We start from the raw sequence: 20,772 nt of genomic DNA on the forward strand, positions 1-20,772 counted from the left end.
TATTTCCACAGTCAACACTAGCTCAGCTTGAACATTTGAAATTTCATTAGTGAGTCTCCAGTCTTTGTTGGATATGATTTGACCACAACAGTTGCTGTTTATTTCAGTCATTCTGGGTGCCTCGTGCTCTCATTGCCTCGTGCCATCAAAGTAGTTACAGCCCTATGCTGTGGAAGGACTAATGGATTGCTACTGTAAATGAAGAAAATTATCACATTGCTACTTTGATCTCCAGCCTAAGCTATAAGCAGGACAAAAGCAATATAAACAGTGCTGTGAAGTTTAACAGTGCCCAGCAGTTGTGGGAGACTTCTGCATAAGGATCAATGAATAGCCAGTGACATTGAGCTATTGCAGCACCCTGATGGGTAAAGAGCTGCAGCTGAATCGACAGAAGCCGGACTATTTGAAGCTTGCTTCCCTTTGATGGAGTGCCAAAGCACACAGGCTCTATTAGAGGGGAAAGAATCTGTAGGGCTTTTGTATGTGGAAAAATTTGTCAAAGGCAACGTGGCAGCATAGTTATGTCATTCCAACTACTCCACGATTTATTGTTACATGGGTACCCCTCCCACGCAGGTGCACTATGGAGGAAGTGCCTCATGCTGCTGCAATCATTTTCGAGGCAAAAGTAGGAGCTGATCTGTTAGCATATGAGTCTGCTGTCAACAGAGACTTGACCAAGCCTTTCCTTCTGCTAAAACTGGGAGGAGACTCTTCAGTCAGGATAGCAGCCTAAAAAAACACTGAGGAATGATCACCAGCTGTAGTACAGCACCTCCTTGTCACAGTGTCCTGCTTTTCCACACCTGTTAATGATCTTGTTGTTGGGAATTTTTACTAATACAGCTGTTATCTAGAGGACAACTCTGCCTGGTGCAATTATGCCACTGATGATGCACTTAAGTAATTTGTTTGTTTTTCCATAGAATTTATTTCAATGCCAAAATACATAGATGTTTGCAAACATCTGAAAATGCTTTCTCAGTCTACAGTACCATAGTCCTTGTGCTGGTGAAATAAGTGCTAAATACAGTCTGAATCACAGACTGCATGACCAGATACAGTGTTTTGGAATGTTTAATGAACTCAGCTTGGTAGTCTCTGGACAACCAATTAGCACCTTTTCTCATAGGATGCATTTCAAATACATAAATAAAATCACGGTTGTTCATTTGAGTCTATGAGTGCAATAGAGGGAACAAATATTTCCCTTTGGCTAGTGGTCAGTAACATGAGGATTTCATTGCAACTTGTGAAAAAAACATAAAAATTGAATGAGGCATCAAATGGAAGAGTGCAGAAGGAAGAAGAAGGCTTCAGTGTCTTTCTGCCACTGTGCACTCAGACTAGCAGATGTTAAAAGCTGCCTGTGAGGTCTTGGTAGTCTAGCACCACACTAACAGATGCTTTGTGTCAGTGCTTTTGGCAGAGAGACCTGGATGTCCAGGTTCACTGTGCTTCTTATGGAAATTGAATTTTGTTGATATAAGGGTGTTTTCCTCCCAAACTTGTGCACATTTGTATGGGTCAAAATTTATCAAGGCATTGATAAAACTGTTCTAACACTTGAAAAAGGAAAAGCCAAATTAATAAAGCAATCCACTAACAAATCTTTTTTTTTTCTTTTCCAACCAAACACAGTAAAACATGAACCTGTGACCATTTCTCATCTGGATGTCAAAATCTACAATACCATTGTTATACGCAATGATACGTGTAACGTTTTTACATGTCTTAATTGTCTCCCAATTCAGCAGGAGACAGATGAGACCCAGGTTCTTTGCTCATCAGCTAACACAGGGGCCTTCTGAGATTGTGAACCCTCTCCCTTCTGATCCAAAACACACTGAATTTTTTCTGCTCGGCACTGCTTCACCTACTAGATGTCCAGTGGCAGATGCTGGGAAAGGCCAGATTGTCTTGCAGTGTTTTTCACGTTAACTTGTTATTTTTGAATCCTTAGCTGAAAATGTAATCAGGTTTGTCCTATATTTTCTACTTGAAGAATCTGAGCTGCATTCCAGAGCTCCTCTCAAAGCACTGTAGTGATGTGGAGGTAGTCAGGCTGTGAGTCTGTGCATCCAGTGAGCTATCAGCTACTGTTTTGTCAAGACCAAGACATTTTTAAAATAAAATAGTCTGGCTGGTGTTATCTACAGAGCAAGCCAAAGGTTAGAGCCTTTCTGCTCAAGCTGCCTAGATGAATCAAGCTGTGCATCCAGGCACACCTCAGCTGGAAACCAGGAGGATTGCTGAGCACAATTCTTCCCCTGCTTCTGCTGTCAGCATCCTGCTGTCATGCTGGTGCCACACAGAGCAGGAGTATGAATTTATTCAGGTTGTGGCAGTCCCTCGCCTGGTTTTTGGGCATGGCCCCTCCTGCAGGGAGTTGGGGGCAGACTGTGGTGATCTCCTCAGAGGTTTCACTGAGGAGCAAAGCAGGTTTCTGCGCTTACCTATTTCTGATGCTCACTGTGTTCACAAACCCTCCTTCTTCCCTCTTCCTTCAAGTCGCATTTGCTGTTGAACCCTCTGGAGATGTCCATGAGGAAAGACAGTTTGGGTTTTCTTCTGAGCTCCTTGGGTGGTGGCAGTGTAGCTGTGAGGTGCCACAGAGAGCCTGACTGAAGCTGTTAGTGAGGACAAGCAGCCCTTTAAAACCTTGCCTGATGTTTTTCTGAGCACATTTTTACAGCACGAGTACCCAGCAGTTTGTGGTTGTAGCTCTGACATTTTGAGCTGCCCTTAATGGGAAATTCAACTTATTGATTCAGATTTGAAAATCCTCGTGTTCTGCTCCATCTCTCAGCAGCCTACCTCCCCAACCACCCCCAACAAGCCAGTAGTGCCACTGGAGTGGGCATCTGGAGTGGTACCTAAGCCTGACCCTACAGTCATCAACAAGCACATACGGAAACTGGTGGATGTAAGTATCTGGAACATTACACTGGTCTAAAAGAATGATAGATATGATATTTTCATAATTATAATTAATTTCAAGCTTATGATGAGATTGTTATGGTTGGGGTGAATTTCAGACATACCATAACAGATGTGAGCTGTTACTGATATGTTCAGAAATACTTATTTTATTCCCACAATGAGCAATGGGATTAGTAGATAGGTTTCTGGGTGGAAAAGGAGCAGACTTTCACAGGCATTCAAAACCTGGCTGCTGTTTAATAGGTTTGTCTAGCAAATACAAATTTAGAGGACAAAGTTTAGTTTTTGCAGCTCTAGCCACACAGTTCATGTCTGGTAACAAACAGCTGAAAAGAAAGCAACCCAGAAACAAGGTCTCATAAATTAATAGGTCCAATGAACTTTTCTGGAAATTCTATTTCTAGTTTTTAACTGGCTGTTACTTTACTGTCCAGAGCTCTGTTGGTAAAGACAGCATTGTCTTAGTGTCACTTTAAAAATGTGGACACAAATTAAAATGTATTATAGCTGGGATCTTCTAGCTTCAGTTTAGAAGGTGATGTGTTGTGCTGGGTAATTTAATTACCTCCAGATTCCTTTGGAGAGACTGAATCTTTCTTTCTGCTTTATACAAATTAATAAGTAACTCTGGGAGGAACTATTAAATTCTGACTTTGTCTTACGGATCACTAATTGGGGTTATGTTTTTAAGATAACCTAAACAAACTCTTCAGTCCTCTCATCCAGACATCAAAAATATCTTGTAGTTTACTTTTTGTACGTGTCCTTTTTTTAAAAAAGTATAATTTTTCTTCTGTTGTGGGATGTCAGAAATGCACATGCTGTTCCTGAATTGCCTTTGTCAGTGCCATATGTGTTGATAAAAATGACTCCACATCCAAACCTCTCTTTGATAGCTTGTTAAATAGGAAGTCTGTCACAATCCCTTAATCTTTCCAGAATGTGCTGGGTGGGGGTTTATGTTTGTTCCTATAGTTGAGGGAATTGCAGTTCCCCATCCCACAATTTTGGCCTGGTTCAGGACATATGATCTAGAGTTTGACAGGATTAAAACATTATTTGGGCTTTTACGGATGCAGCTTCCTAAAAGGCTCACACCACTCTGTACAGCTGTTTTCACTTTGCCAATATTTGTTGTTTACTTGCTTCTTTGGGTTGTACTTTTAGCCATTGTTTTTATTACAAAAAGTGTTGAATACCACTTGGGTTTGTGTTTTGGTTGCTTCTTTAAGATATTTTTTGAGGTCTGCCAGTCATTGATTACAGTCTTTTGATAGAAATGGGTTTCATCAAGTTCTTGTTAAAACAAGGACAATACAGATGCCTTTCAGGGGTCTCTGTATATTAATTTAATGTCTTTATCAACAAAATTTTGATCTAACAAAGGAGTCTGTACTTCAGTATGTGCCTCTCAGATAGTCATGCTGACTTTGACAATCATGTTTTTCCCATCATCCTTACACGTAGCTTTTGCACTCCTTGCACATCTTTGCAAACAGGAAGACAGAATACAGTAACTCCTTAGCAGCTAAGGAGGGCACCCATCACTGTATGTGACTTTTTAAATTTGATCCCATGTCTGTTTTTACTTAGTGGTGGACTGGGCTGGGCTGATGGAAGAGGATGGTTGCTAGACACAAATTGCTCATGATTGGGCTGTCAAAATATTCGTAAACAAAATAGATTGAAACAGTACTGTGGCAGAGCAGTGGTAACCACCTAAAAGAGAAATGAAGCCAAAACCATCTGAAATACTCATGGGAAAGCTGCTGTTATTTTTGTTTTATTTCTTCTTTTTTTTTTTCATGATTAAAAAGTATACTTGATGAAGCAGAGGGAATATGTCATCATCTGGGGGAGAATTTTAGTGCCATTTCCAACAAAGAAGAAAAGTAAAGCAAGAATAATTATGTATGAAGAGATGTGGAGGATCATCACTAGATAAATGCTGATGTCAAGTTTTCTTTTAAAATTAGCCATTTTTTCCATAGAGTCTAATAATATGCACATTGAAGTACTAAGCAAAAAGGAAAGGAATACAACCTTCCTAATTATAATTATAATTCAGATGCAACAGACCATCTGATTACCTGGATAGAACCTTAGGTTAGGTGTAATTAAAATGTTGAAGGTGCTGGTATATATTCAGGATAGGCTAGATAATAGGAAAATAATATCTTTGTTTTTCCCCAGTCTGTCTTTAGGAACTACGATCATGACCATGATGGTTATATATCTCAGGAAGACTTTGAAAGTATAGCTGCCAACTTCCCCTTCTTGGACTCCTTCTGTGTGCTGGACAAAGACCAGTGAGCTTGGAGATCTTTGTGGTGTTTCTTTTTCCTTTTCCTCAATTTAAGAATTCTGAAAGTATAAGTATTGAAGAAACAGCGTCTCCCAAGTTTCTTGTACCTGACAAGATTACTGAAAGCCAAATTCTGTTATCATTTAAAGTCTTATACCCTAGCCAGTTGTTTAAATCCCAGGTTGGAGTCCTGCTTTACCTGATACTTTAAAAATCATTTATGCAATGGCTTAATGACAAATTCCTGCTGGGACTGAGTCAAAAGCCTAGAGTACTCTGAAACTACAGTGGAGATGCTCCATCCAGACCAGGCATCAGACTGAGGAAACAAATAAGTTCTGTACAGCACAGGGGAAATGAGTGCATGTAGCAGAGAGAGGGTAACAAATATTCTAGAAGGTATATGTAACATTGATTTCCTAGCCAGCTGGGCTTGATAATTCTTGTTGTCCATAATCTTTTTGGCTGTGAAGGCTGGTGGCCAGCCAGAGGCACAACCACTTGCTCTGCGTGAGCAGTAAGTCAGGTTCCTTCATTTAGTGGCCTGCTCTGTGCTCTCATGCCTCTAATAGATGAGATAACACCTTGTAAGTTCAGTGTTACAGTTTAAACAAAAATAAGAACCATAAAGGCTGTAAAAGAAAAGTTTTTCCTTCTAGGGCTGTTGCAGCTCTTTCAAAGGATGTGCTTTGTGGGCTGCATGCTTTCTGCAATGAGAAAACCCCAAGTTTTTCAGTGCCATGAACAATGAAAGATCTACTCTACTTTTTATTTCCTTTACAGAGATGGGCTTATAAGCAAAGAAGAAATGATGGCTTACTTTCTGAGAGCTAAATCACAGTTTCAGTGTAAAATGGGACCAGGGTTTATTCATAACTTTCAGGAAATGACCTATCTTAAACCAACTTTCTGCGAGCACTGTGCAGGATTTGTAAGTATGATTTTAATAATACCATATCTTAAAAACAACTTTTAGCCTTTTATGTATATGGGGTGGAACTGGCTCCATACATTGCTAAAGTCTCTTGGCCAAATAATATTTCATGGCATTCAGAAGTACAAAACATTTATTCATGTTGTAGCTGTGCTATCCAGTTTTGATTTAGTGGTCTCTGAAAACTGGCATTTTTAAGAATTTCATTTGTAAGAATTTGAGGGGGGGGAAATTACGTTAGCTAAAGCATGTTAGAGACTATACAAATGATCTTACTTGGTTTATCTTAAGTTCTTTAATTTGGCTTGATTTCCCATGTAAACAAGCTCAAGGGAAAATAGATGTCTGGAGCAGAGGATGTAGATGAGGCAAAAGCTGTTCTTTCTCAGGAAATTGCACATGGCAACATAGATATGTTCATAATTCTCTGAATGGCTGTAACAGCCCTAATTTTCTCTCTATCAAATTAACAGATCTTCTGATTTGGTAAAGAAATCAAAAGTGCTTCCAGCACTTTGTATGATAAGAATTTTCAGAATTTTTTAGTTGGTTTTTTTTTTTAATTTGCTTTTAGTCTCAGCCATAACTTATTAGATGTCACTTATTAGAGTGCTCCCTACATATCTGAGAACGGATTGCTTTTGTGGACTTTGTGTTGCTTGTTAAGTGTTGCTTGAATTATTCCACTTCAAACCAACTTTACTTTGTAGTAAAGAATAAAGAATTACTATGATATAGAAGTTACTTTAATGGACGCACTTGGCTGAAATCAAATGTCCACATTTAGACGACTAAAGCAGTAAGGGCAGAGGGCCATGTCCTCTGCTTGTGTGTGGCTCACATAACAGGCTGTAAGCTCAGACCCTGTCCCTGCTCTCCAGAACAGATCTCCCTCTGCACTCAGGAATAACTTTATTCCATGCATGATCTTTTCCACTAAGCAATAATTCTTCATAGTTGAAAGTAACAACAACAGCACAGCGAAGCGCAGAGACGTGCCTCCTTTCAGACCTGCTCTTGCACTCCAGCTCTAGTCCATGCTCCCATTTTCCACTCATTTCTTTTGTGTCAGTTTTGTTTGGATGTTTGAAGCCCCTATCTCAACCACTGCCACTGATTAATGCCATGGGGAAGAAGGAATTCCGCCTATTTCCGCTAGAGCTGCAAAAGCTCAGGAGGTGACATGGTCAGTGCTGATGTAGGAGGGTGCTGGTGGGTCTCGAGCTGACAGCTCCAACAGGCCCATGGGGAGGGACAGCCACCAGCCTGAGCCCATTGTTCCAGGCTGCCTTGAGAAGACATCATTGCGTTCGTGACACTCAGTGAGTGTTTGGAAATCTTCCACAGCAAAGCAAGGCCCAAGGACTGCCCTGAAATGTCCTCTCCTGCAGATATTTTTCTCCTGTATCAGTTTTCTAATTGGCCATTGTTAGATTTTTCACGTCTCCCTGATTACATCCAGTGCAGGAATACAAACGAGTAAGGGGTTGTACAGGAAATGGAAATAAGGTCATTCTTCCTGTCAGATCACTGAAGTCATTGGCATTGTTCTGTGGATGAGTTGGACTGATAGGACAGGAACAAACTACAGAATCTTCTGCATATTTGTTCTGCATTTCAGTGCTACTCATCCACGGGTGGAAACCTAAATTCAAACTGATGCACTGATTCACAGTCAAAATAATGTGCACTGACCATGCAGCAGAATGAATTGACATGACAGGGCAATGCACACAGTTATTAAAACGATACAAACTTTGAAGGTCAAGCTGAGACCTAATGCCATTAAGCAGCACAAAGTTGATATGCCCATGGCCAGTGGCAGTTCCGTCCCAAAGATTGAGTTGCACCACGTGACAGGGTAGGTGACTGCCCGTCCTGTTAAGCTTTATAATCTGAATTGCACAGATCCTCTTACCTTGGAGTTGGCTCAAGCCAGCTTTGGAGCAAAGCTGTGTCAGACACATTCAAACTTTAGGTCAGAATTCATGACATGACACTTCAGCTAAGCTTTCACTGCAGTGTGTAACCACAAGAGTGGTGCCAGCTTTGAGTGGAACTGAATGGATAGAGATAAGAAGGTGAGGAGTGAGGAGAGAAGTCTTCAGTGGGAACAGATTAGAGTTTAAATGAAATAAGTAACAATCTATGTCTCTTGCAGTGATCCTGTAAAGGAGATCTGAGAAAACAGGTCATTGCTGCTCTTTCAAGAGGGACTGCGGTGCTCCCCTGTCACTGCCTGAGCACAGCAACTGAATTCACTGTGCACATATATGGCATTAGCAAGAAAAGAATAAGCCACAGGCCTTCTATGGACCCAGCTTCTACTGTTGTCCTTTCTTTTCTCTTGTTCACCATTCTTCTACCCAGGCTAATCTATTTTGCTCTTTCCAGACCCCCATTTTTGCTTGCTATTTCTTTTGTGCAGTGTGTGGGGTGTCTCTTTTCCTCACCCAGAATCTTTCTATTCTGTTTATTTTCCTCTTTCCTTTGTATTGTGAGTGATCTTGATCTCTTCCTTTCAAAACCCTCTTTAATGACCATATTCACCCCTGCTCTCTGTGCAGTGATACTTTTAAACATGGTGAGGAGCTGCATGCAGTTTCAGCTCCCTCGATGTGCTCACACTCCCTGCTGAACGAGTTCAGGAAAAATAAGCACCAGAGTTCCCAGTTTTTTCCTTTCATTCTAGAGTTAAAAACTGCCCCTTCCTCTCACTGCCTTTCAGGAGTGGAAATGCTTGTTTTTATAGTGCCATGGCTGTAGATACAGTGCTTCTGAGTACATAGAAAACAATTTGCTTGGGATTTTCCCTGTTTCCAAGCAATCGTGCTTATGTAGCAGTGAAAGCTTCCCAAAAGTGGGACCACACACACTGGCCCTTGGATGTTTAGCATTTGGTAGTTGCAAGTGTACATCAACAAGAACAGTTTCTGAGGGAAGGCAAAGATGGACTTCAGTGGCTTTTCTACCTGTTTCATTCTTCATCTGTTTATGGGGTTTTTTTAAGTTGGAAAAGGCAGGTGCACAAGTCAGAGTGCTATGGCTAGGTGGGCTGGGAACCAGTATGGGAACCAAGAACCTAGTTTTTATCCCTCAGTGGTGTTTTCTTCTGCTGTGTTTGAAAGTTATGGGTCAGTGATGTATCTGGAGAATGGATGTACACAGGAAATTCTCTTGTAGATAACTTTAAGGGAGCCTAAAAGCAGCATGTGCTCTGCTGTTTTCACTAAGCTTGGTATAATAGCACATTTTAACTCATTCCTGGAAGCAAATGTTATCTGTCTCTCTCCTTCTCTGGTTGTCCTATTACTACGAGTAAGTATCAGAAGTAAGGGAGAAGCCACACAAGCCTTATCACAATTAGAGGGGGAGGTCTGCCTGACAGGAAGGGTGTTAAGAGCAGTTGTATCCTGTTTGTGCTTTTGTAGCCATTGGTACTTCCTCATTGTGACCTTGTTTTCCTTCCAGCTTTCTTTTCTGGTTCCTTGACGTTCTTTTGTCTTTCTTTGCAGCTCTGGGGTATAATCAAACAAGGCTACAAATGCAAAGGTAAATAAATATTACAAGGGTTTTTTTCAAGCTATGGGTGGTGGGTTTTAGTACAGGTCAGTCAACCATACCTTTAACTAAAACAGCATTTGTTCAAATACCTCTTGCATCTACACTTGGTATTGTCCATGAGCAGTGACTGGGGCCATCCTATGAAATTTCACTGCATTAGAGAAAATACCACCCACTAGGAATGCACAGATTCTGTGAGATAAACATCCAAAGCAGGCCCTGACTCCATGAGCTGTCATTTTCTACCGGTAAAGACCTTGTAAATTGGAAAACCAAGTGTTCTTATCCTATCACTGAGACATCCTGAAGTATATCCCCTGAGACTCGGGTGAGGAAAAAGTCTGCTGGCAACAGTTTGTCATGTATGTCCATGTTCCTGTAGTGAAGCCTACTTGCAATTAAATAGTGGCTGAGCTATAAATAGAGAAATATTTCATTCCTAAACTGCTCAGCAGATTTCTTTGCAAGATCTTCTTCAGACATTCAGCTTATAAAAATACTAGAGCTCTTACATGCCTGTCCTTTGCCTTCATAAAATATTTAATTTCTTGTGCAGTACTTTCACCTGCAGTACTTAAGCAGGTCAGACCAAAAAAGGCATTGTAGTGGTCCTCCATTGGCTTTAAAGTCCTCGACCTATTTATTTCTCAAGCAGCTCAACTCTGGCTGAAGAGCACTGTTGATTTTCATAGCTGTAGCTGCATCTCAGTTATTCACAGGAGAACATTCATATTTGTACTCTTTTCCCTTAGTCTTACACAGACTCTAAGGAAAAGAATAAAGAATTCACAGTAATTTTTTAGGATACACCATACTCCTGTCTCTCTCCAGCCACAAACCCTTCTTCCTCAGAGTGGGATGGGGGGAATGTCAATGGCTAAATAAATATATGTAATTCAGACATTCTTGATTGTTGTCATCTTAGAAGCTTTGAAAGGGCTGGTTGCAGTCTAAAGTTTTACTGGTGGGATGAGGAAAGGAAGGTAAAGTTTTGCCACACCAACCTGTGAACTCAATCTGAGATCTGAAAGTTGAGCTTCTGTCCTGCATCACTGCCTGTAGCAGTGGCCCAGTGGAGACTGAGCAAAAGTGGTTCTGTAAAGTCAAAGTTACAGGCAGCGAAGCATGAAAGTAAGAGAGCAGAGCTGCTCACTCAGGTCCCGCAGTGGCCAACAAGCGTGAGGCTGCTGCTTTTGTTGCAGCAGCTACCAGCTGCTCTGTGTTCCAGCATCACTGCAGTGTGACACCATTAGGGATGAACTCTACCTTTGAGCACAGAGCTGTCATCCTCTGTTTGAACCTGCAACACAACAGAGGGAGGGAGGGAGGGAGGGAGGGAGGGAGGGAGGGAGTTCCTTCTTTCAGGCCTGCAGCTTACCCCAGCACTGTGAGTAAAGGGATAAAAGCTAGACTGTGTGGTCTGCAAATGATAGAAGGAGTCCTGCACTTCAAGACAGAACTTTATCTGAGGGGGTGTGTTACCTTTGAGGCAAAGAAAACCAGAGCTGGGCATGTACTGTTGCATTAGTCATAGGAACAAGGTGTGGGCAGAGACCAGAACTCTCACCCATCATGCCAGCACTGCTGCCCTGAGCAGAGTGCTTCTTACAGCAGAGTCATAAATGCAGCACCTTGACAATGCTCACCTAGAACAAAATGTTAAAATATTGGGCTATGGAGTGGCAACAGAGAAACAAGAGAGATGGGAATTTTTAAACAATGGAAAAGGATGCAGAGGAGAGAGAGAGAGCTTGTGTTTGGGGTATATCCTCCACCCTTCACCCCTTTCTTGCAGATAAGATCCATACTTCAGCCACACTTCAGATAAATGTGCCTAGTGATGATGTATCCACAGTGATTTAAATCCCAGCAGAGGCTTGGAGTGCAGGTTCTCAAAAAGTCTTGTCTGGGTGGATGATACACTTCCACAGAACTCATTCATGTGCTAATGTTGCTTACTGAGCTACTTAGACTACTTTTAACCTAGGGTAGTCTACACTGACCTCCAGCAGTCCTTCCAGACACTCAGGGTATGGATGCTCTGGTGTCTTCTAACCAAATCTGTTTACTATAATGGGCCCTGATGGGTCAAATAAAAGCCAGCCAAATAAATAACCACTCCTCTTGGAGGGACTCATGCAGTAGAGTAGAAGTTTTATGTATGGCATACACAGGATCACATAAATCCAGATCTCTTCCTTGAGACTATTTTATGATTAAAATATCATCTTCCCTCTTGTCTTCTGCTGCCATTTATCTATTAATGGCTGTCGTGGAAATGATCCATTTTTTTTGTAATGCCCTTCACACCAAATGATCCATATCTGTAATACCCTTCACACCTTCTGTCAAACTTCTTGTTCCTTCAAAGTCCTTTCTTGTTATCTGCCCGCTAATAGCCCTGAGAGATTACCAGATAGTTCTGGCTTTCCATGTGATGACTTGACAATTTCTTTCTTTACAGATTGTGGTGCCAACTGTCACAAGCAATGCAGAGACCTGCTTGTGCTGGCATGCAGGAAATTTTCCAGAGGAACTTCAGTAGGCAGCAACCATGGGTCTCTGCCTAGCAGTCCATCTCTGCCTCCAGGTGAGAGCAGTTTTCCTCCTGTTTTAAACCATTTTTGGAATCTTCTCTAATGGCCAGTGGCCTTGCTGCCATTTTTAGTTTTTCCTTTGTATCAACACACAGAGCAGCACCAGTCCTTTTCACTGCACTATGGCTTGTGTTCAGTCCTCAGATTCCTTTTCTCCAGTGAAGGCCTTACTGACCTGTCTAACGCTCACTATCCCCCTTACTGGCACCCATCCCAGCTGAAAAATGAAATTCTACTTCTCCTTTTTTGTCACTTAGGAGCAAGGAGACACAATTCTAGCACTGCCTTACCCTCTGAGCATGCAGATGGTGAGACAATAAAATCTGTGCACACACTGTCAGAAACAGTTTCCAAGCAGCATATGGGTATTGATAATTATAGCACTGCTTCATATAAGGGGTTACCTCCCCACCCTCACACAGACTTGTTACCTTTTTGTAAAGACCTTGAAAAAGAATACTTAAACAAAACAATTCCACCCTCTCTTTCAGTCCAAGATGAAGTATTTGAATTTCCCAGTGTTGCTGCAGAACACCAGGAGCTTGATGGCAGAGCTATCACCCTTGTCACTGGCTCTTCACAGAAAATTTCCGTGCGGCTGCAGCGGGTGACCACCAGCCAAGCAACGCAGACAGAACCACTCTGGCATGAGCCAGGCTGGAACGATTCAGGTTCCCATACCTTCCCCAAAATGAAGTCCAAATTCCATGGAAAAGCTGGGAAGAATAAAGGCTTTGCAAAGTGGGAGAATGAAAAGCCCAGCATGCAGGCTGATGTAGAGCTAGAAGCTGAGGCCCCACAAGATATACAGGATCACAATGGAATAGAAACCCTCCCAGAAAGACAAGAATCTGAGGTGAGTTCCAGAAGAAGGCAAGAAAGTCTAAAATCTGCTGCAGTCTCATAAGGTTATTTGAGGGATTTCAAGATGCTTTTTCATTCAAATTTGTCATTGCTTCTTGCACAAAAGTTGCTTTCAGAAGAATGCAAAATCATCCATAGATCCTGTTTTCTACACTGCAGTACACATTTACTATGTCACTGTAACTGGCAGTTTGAGTTTTGGTGTCAGGATGTGCCTTTTGGGAGCTGGGTTCTTTTCATTTTGAAAACCATTAGAACAGTCTGGTGGATATCTGGCCACCTTCTGTGCTGCTGTACCCTTACACTGCACAGTTCAGGGCTCCATGATAAACTCACAACAATTACCATTCTGACACATACAGGTTTTCAGGGCAGGTTATTGATCTGATGATGTCTGTCTGTTGCTGTCATCCATAAAGTTTATACTTCTCAAGCTTCATGCTTTTATTGACCATCTCTGCCAGCATGTAAATGCTTGTTTTCTTCTGCATACAGGACAGCTGATTGCTCACCCTGAAGCACAGAAAACTAAAGATGACAACTACAGCAAGTGTTGATGGACTGTCACAGACCACATTTGGCTATAAGGAGTGTTCCCATACCTCATCCTTTAAAACCCAACCATTGCCCTTTTTTCTTAGCTGAAAGGTGTTCTAAGGCCTATTTATTTTCTCACGAGTAAGCCATTTGGATGAACATTGCACAGCCACAGCAGAACGGATTTCTGCGCTCAGTGTTTTCTTTTGTGTGACTTCGGTGGAAACTTCCTCTACATGCCCGTGAGGATATATTTGGCCTATCTTTACATGCACTGCATCATTTTGGTGTGTCTGCCAGCAACAACAATGGTGAGGACAGAAGCCAAGCATCCAAGTTTGTTCAATAACACTTCTTTCCTGAGGCTTGTAATGATCATTTAAGGAAAGAAGTAGGTGTGTGTGTTGATTAAATCTCAAGCAAAAATCTCTCACAAAGTCCTCTATACTGAAATTCTTTGCACACCTGGGGTTTTGAATTTTGGCCATGTTTACATTGCTACAGTGGATGTATTGGTGTTCAGTACAGTGATACTGGTTCCCAGACTGGGGATCCTTCAAATAGGCAGCAGCTGGCTGAAACTGAAGGAATTCCAAGACACTACGTGTTTGTCTGGTTACACCACAATGGAGAAGGGTCATCTTTGCCAGCACTGATTATGGTAACATTAGCATGCAATAAACACTTTAGTTGTAAGAGTGTGTGTGTGTATGTGGATGTGATACTTTTCTCTGGTTAGAAAGCTGTACATGTAATGATTAAATGTTCTGAACAGCAATCTCCAAATCAGCAGTTTGCTAAGGTAGGATCCAGCACCTGAATCTATAATGGTCTGGGCTGAAGTTGCATTTCACAGAACCATTAAGTTATTGAAAGAGGACAGCACTCATCTGGAAAAAGAGAAAAACGATACACCACAAGGTTCAAACCTGAAAGACTGGCACACGTGAGTCTTCTTATCCCGCCTTCCCACAGCAAAAAGGCTGGGTGTGTGTGTGTGTATGTAGCACACACTCTGACTTAAAGCCACCTAGTTATAAGATGTCCTACAAAATTCAAGTTATTCCACCCTTCAACATATTATAAGAGTAATTCATAGACTTCCCTAACATAAAACTGACAGCTACACTCCTCTGTGGTAATTTGACTGTAAACTGCACTGAGACTACATGATGCCTGCCCAGGTTTGCACCTTGCATTCTACAGATTTGTTTTCCAGCACAACCAGTAGCAATAGTAAATCTGGGGAGATAAAAAAGTATTACAAAAAACCCAAACCATTATTTTACTGTTGTAAACTCAAGAGAAACAAGCCCTGTACAAGCATTGGTTTCCAAACTAGAATAAGGGCCAGAAGCATGCTTCACTCTTACACTGCTGTGGGCAAAGAACAAGCATTAACAAAACCATGGTCCTTATTTCCTGTGGTGGGTCAGCTGACGGGTCACAGCCCGCTGACCGCACCGCCACCGTTACAGCACGGCTGGCTCGCAATGAAAACGATGTGGTGGAGAATTTGAATAGGGAAATTTGGTTATGATCCAGGCTGTTGATGGATCTGTTGAGATAAGCCTCTCACTGCTCTATAAATGAAATGTTCATGAGCAACTTCATTCTTAATATCACACAGTTTTGACCAGCATTTAGTTTGTAGACTTCAGCTGATTTCTTACAGGCTTTTAAAAGCTATTTGTGGCTCTTGACTTACTCCTCTCATCAATAAATCTCTTGCAAGCCTGGTGGCTTTGGTCAGTTATATGCTTACTCCAGTAGCAGTTGCAGATCAAGGATTGTCTGCAGGCTCACACAGCTGATCCTGCTAAGCAAAATATTGCAGCCTCCAAGGAGAATCACAAAATCATCAAGATTGGAAAAGACCTCTAAGGTCATCAAGACCAACCTTTGACCAATCACCTTGTCAACTAAACATGGCACTAAATGCCACATCCAGCTGTTTCTTGAACACGTCCAAGGATGGTGATTCCACCACCTCCCTGGGCATTTCCATTCCAGTGCTTAACAACCCTGTCCATGAAGAAATCCTTCCTGAAATTCTTCATGAAATTGAGTAGGAATAGGTGAAAATCTCAAGCACCTGCTACAGCTGGAAACCCTTTGCTTCAGGCATTTAAGGAAGGGGATCACAGAGTGTATTGTTGGCAGTAAGCATTCATGGCCATTGAAAACAAGAAAGACACTGGGTAGAAATGCAGCCATTTTTCACACACATACACCCCTTACTGCCCAAAAAGGAATAGATTTATTATAGACAATGTAACGATTTATTGAAAAAGCATTCACAGGCTGTTTACAGAATGTGAATCTCCTACTTCCACAACAAGAATCTGAGTAGGGAGAGCTGACAGGGATTGAAGAAACATTTTAAGAAGTTGATATAAGATGAGGGTTTTTTGTTTTTTTTCCTGGGGGGAGGCCTGAATATACGAAATTTAGAAAATCTTTTTCTCTTCTTATTTCAAATGGACATCTTTTTCTGAACAGGGAATGACATTTCTTCACAAAAACAATTTTAGTTCCCCAATCTAGGCAAAGGAACAAAGAATTTCTTGTTCACTCTCTCTAACTGAACAAAGTGCAGAAAGCATCAGCCATCAGAGTTCCTGCCTATGTGTCTTTGCTGGTCTTGGTGAAATCCTGTCTGCTAGAAGTACAGCAATTCCAGGAGAGTGTCCAGGAGAAAGTGCGTCATAATGACAAGAATGCTGGATTAATGAAGTAGCTAAAGTCAGATACAATCCCAAATGATGCTGGATACTTCCACCCCATCCATTCTCTCCTGTCTCAGGATCTTTTAAAAAAGAGGGGGAGATTGAGGGATTGTTTAAAAACAAAAACTCCCCAAAACACCATACAGTGGAAAGAAGGAAGATAATGGCAAACCTTATTTACAGCTTGGTCTACAAATGCCAAAGAATATAAGCAGTAAGAGTAGGTGAAAAATGCAAGTGCTTGGATAGACCCTGTAAGAGATTATTTGGCTGTTTGAGCCAAACCCACTAGGACTTTCTGTGCTTGTGTAAAACCTCTGCAAAGCCTCATGTTGCACATAAGGGAGCTTCAGCTTTGCTTCCAACTTTACGGAGTAGCCATGAGTGCTTCTCAAGGAGTCAGGGGGACATCTGGCTCCCTCAGAGTGAAATACAAAGTCAGGTTTGAGCCACAGCTCCCTCCTCTGTTCCAAATGTCCCCAGAGTCTTGCCCTCCTCTACCCCCCACACCCAGTCCTACTCAGCTTTTAGGCTTTAAAAGAATAAACCAGCTTTACAAAGAAACACCTTCCTAGGCAGAAGCTATCATCTTCTCAGAGGCACCTTCCTCAGGCAGGTGAGGTCTTGGGCAGGGGCAGGGAGAATATGCTTGCTGACCAGAACTAGTCTGAAGCATGGATTTTTTTCCCAGTTGGGAAAGGTGAGCCAGCAGTACAGCAGATGAGCTGAGCTCATCAGAGCAAGGTTAGGGGCAGCCATTGCCTAAAATTTTACAGTTTTTCAAAATTAAACAGCATGTCACCTCTGTGGACTGTTGCTCAAGGACCCCTCTGTGGAAGTCAAAAGCATGCCCTATGCACATCCCCAAGGTCTTCCACATGGGAAGCCCAGAAGCCTTTGCCTGAGATAGCCTGAGCAGCCACAGGAGGATCCTTGCAGCCCTTGGACACTAATTCTAGAAGCTTTAGGCATCTGTATGGGAAATACAGATTTCACATGAAAGAAAGCTGCATGTGAAGGATGGAGATAGAGGAGAGAGGCTAGAAAAAAACAACAAAATAAACCCCACAAAACCAACCAACCCAAAAAAACCTAAACCAAAATAAACCCCACAAAAACAGAGAACAAATAACAAGACAGGCAAAGAGTAAATGCAGGATGAAGCACACTACAAGACCTCTTTCTCTGTGTGATACCAAGAATGGAAGGGGATTTTAATGGAGACCAAAATGGGGGAGTTAGGGAAGGAAGGAGGGAAGAATGCAAATTTTGTGGAGACAGGAGGCAGGAGAAATAAGGGTTTGTTTGTTGAAAATCTAATCAAGGTTTGCTTCATTCAGCATCAGTCTGCTAACTGATGAACATCCATACAGCACAAAAAATAGTTCCAAGTACTTCTCAAGAAAGCCTTGACAAAAGAGCTGGCTCATTTAGGGTCATTGCAGAAATGGATGCAACTTTGGAAAAAAATTTGGGTTATCAGCACTGATCTGGATTTTCAAAATAAGCATTGCAGCCAACAGGCACTTATTGGAAAATCTGTGTGCTGAACTTTAAAGTGCTGTTTACTGCTGCTGACAACCTGTCCTAGGAGACAGAAAAGCCATCAGCAAAAGACTACCGCTGAGGCAGTATGAAATTTAGCCAAAAAGTCTGCTTTTTCCATGAGTAGAGCTAATGCCGGAAAGTTTAAAGAGGCCTTATCACCTTCATCTGTGCCTCATGTGTGAAAACGAGTTGTGACCTTCCACCTGCCCACAGCATAGGCAGACTCCCTATTTATTTCGTTTTACAATAGTGTTTTCCTACTTTTTGTACTTGTTTTTCTCTCCGCTGTTGTGGGAAAGACCCACGTGCACAAGAGGGGAAACTACTGGACAATAAAGGGGAAACAATGACACTGACAGCAGTCAGAGCTGTAAAAAGCACAAAGTAAACACAAAGGAAAAATATTTTTTCCCTTCTACCCTTGTTTGTCAAGCCATTAGAGGTGTGACTTATTTTCGGCCAAAGAGGGGAGAAGGCAATGTTTACAGCTGGTAATAGCACTTGTTTTTTCAGATTGTGTCTTCTTGAAAACTCGTAACCTGAAATAAGCAAGCACATGAGTCTGCTGAGAGCCTTCACAGGGGAAACACCTCGGTGTACTGCTCTCCAATCACAACACTGCTGTGACTCTTAATCTAAAGGTTTATGAGTCTAAAGGCTCATAAAGCAAACTTGGGAGTTCAGGATGAGCCAGCTTGTTTGGGACTGCTAAATCATGCTCAACACCTTAAAAATGCATTGATACACCTGTACCATTGCTGTTGTCCAGGGAAATCAGAAGTTCAGAGAGAGCAGAATCACAAGCCTGACAGTCAACAACACCTGGACTCTCTGCTGCAGTCTAACTATAGCAGAACTAAGACTAAATTATGTACAATAAAAAGGAATTTGAGGGCTTTTGTTTGCAGGTCTTCATTAACCTAACAGGGACCTGAATTAACTTCCAGTACCACAAGAATTGACACAAGCCTTTTGGACACTCAAAAGTCATCAGATCCTAGTGGGGAAATCCTTATTCCCCACTGCATTCTTCCCACTTCACCAGTTTAATTTTCATTTCCTAGGTACATAACCCATTACAGGGAATACTCCTACACCACATGATTGTTCAAGCTCCAACCACTTCTCTTAACCAGGTATTGTCATGAATCTTGCTTCCCTTCTCACCAGTCCTACCTTAGATACTTGACTGGTAAGCCTCTGGGTTCTAATTGAGCCTAAAGTTGGTTGAGGCACTTGCCACTTTCCTCAAGTTGGATGCAAATAATAGTTTCATGGAGACACAGCGCCAAAGCCTTAAGGCAGGTTATTCACGTGCTCTGGCTGAGAAACCTAATCCCTAGCTTGAGGAGCCATCAGCTATCAAGGCACATCACCATGGAGCTGCACACTTCAGGATTTTGGGTGCTGAAGTAGAGGAATCTCATCAAGCAAGAGATTACCACCCAGCTAAAGAGAAAACTACTCAGGGAACAGCTACAAGCCAAAAGGCTCTCTGGAGTGAGTTATGTATGGTGCAAGCTCAGTTTGACCCACTTTCCCTTGTTGTGGTATTCCCTTACATGCAGTAAGAAATAATTTTTTATCTCTTCCTCAGACCTGCAAGGAAAACCCAACTATGACTACAGTGCATATGGATCATGGTATTCCAAGCCAGATAGCAATGCACCTGATGTGCAAAGCAAGTGTGCCACCCTCTCCTCATAGTTATGCTACTGCACAGTGACAGTGCTTGACAGTGATCCTAACAGAGGGAATGGAAAGGCAATGCACGCGAAGTCTTTAGGAAACAAAAGCTGCTAGAGAAAAAAAGGCAGATGGAAAAAACAGAACAAGATGCCTACAGCTTGTGGGAGAACAGTGGCAAGAACAGGAAGGCCAAGAGGAAGAACACTGTTCCCCTTGCTTGCTTAATTGCCTTTTTAATCTGCTGGAGTTCTGCTTTTGATCATGATGCACAATGGAATCAAGCATGTATATCCAATCCACCACAGTCTAATAACATCCACAAACCCATCTCTCCTCTCCCAGCTTCTATTTAAGAGATTCCTCCCAGTGCAGCAGTGTAGGAATCATGTTTGGAAAACAGTAAATATCAGAGCATCATCCAGAGAATAACAAAGCAGTGGCTGTTTGCTTTCATTAATCAAAGCTGCTCTCTCCACATATACAAAGCTTGTTTTCTCTGGGGAACAAAGAAGTCACAGCACACTAGGAGGAAACAATAGAGTAAGGAAAAACAACAACAGCTGGCAGAAGCGAAGTGTTTTCTTTCCTGTTGGGAGTAAAGCCTCCTGTTTTTGCCTTCTAATTTTAACTTTCCCCCTCAAAGAGCAATAAACTGGGATTTGGCTTACCCTAAGTCCTGGAAGAGGGAGGAGGAGAAGTAACATATTTTGATGAGAAAAAGCTTTCTGGGAGGAGAAAGGGGAAGCTCCCACCCCAGCATCAATTCACCATGTCACAGTGTGCAAAGGTGAGACTCTCCACTGAAGCAACAGCTATAGTCTTGCAGAGGAACTGTCAGCTCTGGCACACAAAGCAATCTCTGAAGGTGCTGATGTAACTCCAGCAAGGGCTCCCTGAAGAGCCTCCCAAGTTTCCTCTTGCTGGGAACAAGTTTACAGCACTCCTAATGCACTGACAGGAAACACCATACTCTTTGCAATGAGGAGTGTGAAGAAAAGCAGAAGCTGTCAGCTTGAAGAGATTACATTCCCAGCAAAAGGCTTTTGTCGATCTCTTTAC

General features: G+C 42.0%; 1 protein-coding gene across 3 annotated transcripts in view; it reads left to right on the forward strand.

The window, feature by feature from the left end:
* The window catches only part of RASGRP3 (RAS guanyl releasing protein 3), a 46,608-nt gene extending 31,991 nt beyond the window's left edge, over positions 1–14,617 (forward strand). Inside the window, exons 11-17 of one of the 3 annotated variants that reach the window (XM_083857467.1) lie at positions 2,813–2,929; positions 5,140–5,255; positions 6,035–6,182; positions 9,701–9,737; positions 12,214–12,339; positions 12,838–13,202; positions 13,706–14,617. In XM_083857467.1, the coding sequence (XP_083713593.1) occupies positions 2,813–2,929; positions 5,140–5,255; positions 6,035–6,182; positions 9,701–9,737; positions 12,214–12,339; positions 12,838–13,202; positions 13,706–13,714 (918 nt within the window). In that variant the 3' untranslated portion in view covers positions 13,715–14,617. The remainder of the gene's footprint in view (positions 1–2,812; positions 2,930–5,139; positions 5,256–6,034; positions 6,183–9,700; positions 9,738–12,213; positions 12,340–12,837; positions 13,203–13,705) is intronic. The other 2 variants (XM_083857465.1, XM_083857466.1) reach the window with 2 other exon arrangements.
* Positions 14,618–20,772: the final 6,155 nt, after the last annotated feature.

Source organism: Zosterops lateralis, assembly GCF_965231275.1.
Source record: "Zosterops lateralis genome assembly, chromosome: 3".
NCBI lineage: Eukaryota > Metazoa > Chordata > Aves > Passeriformes > Zosteropidae > Zosterops > Zosterops lateralis.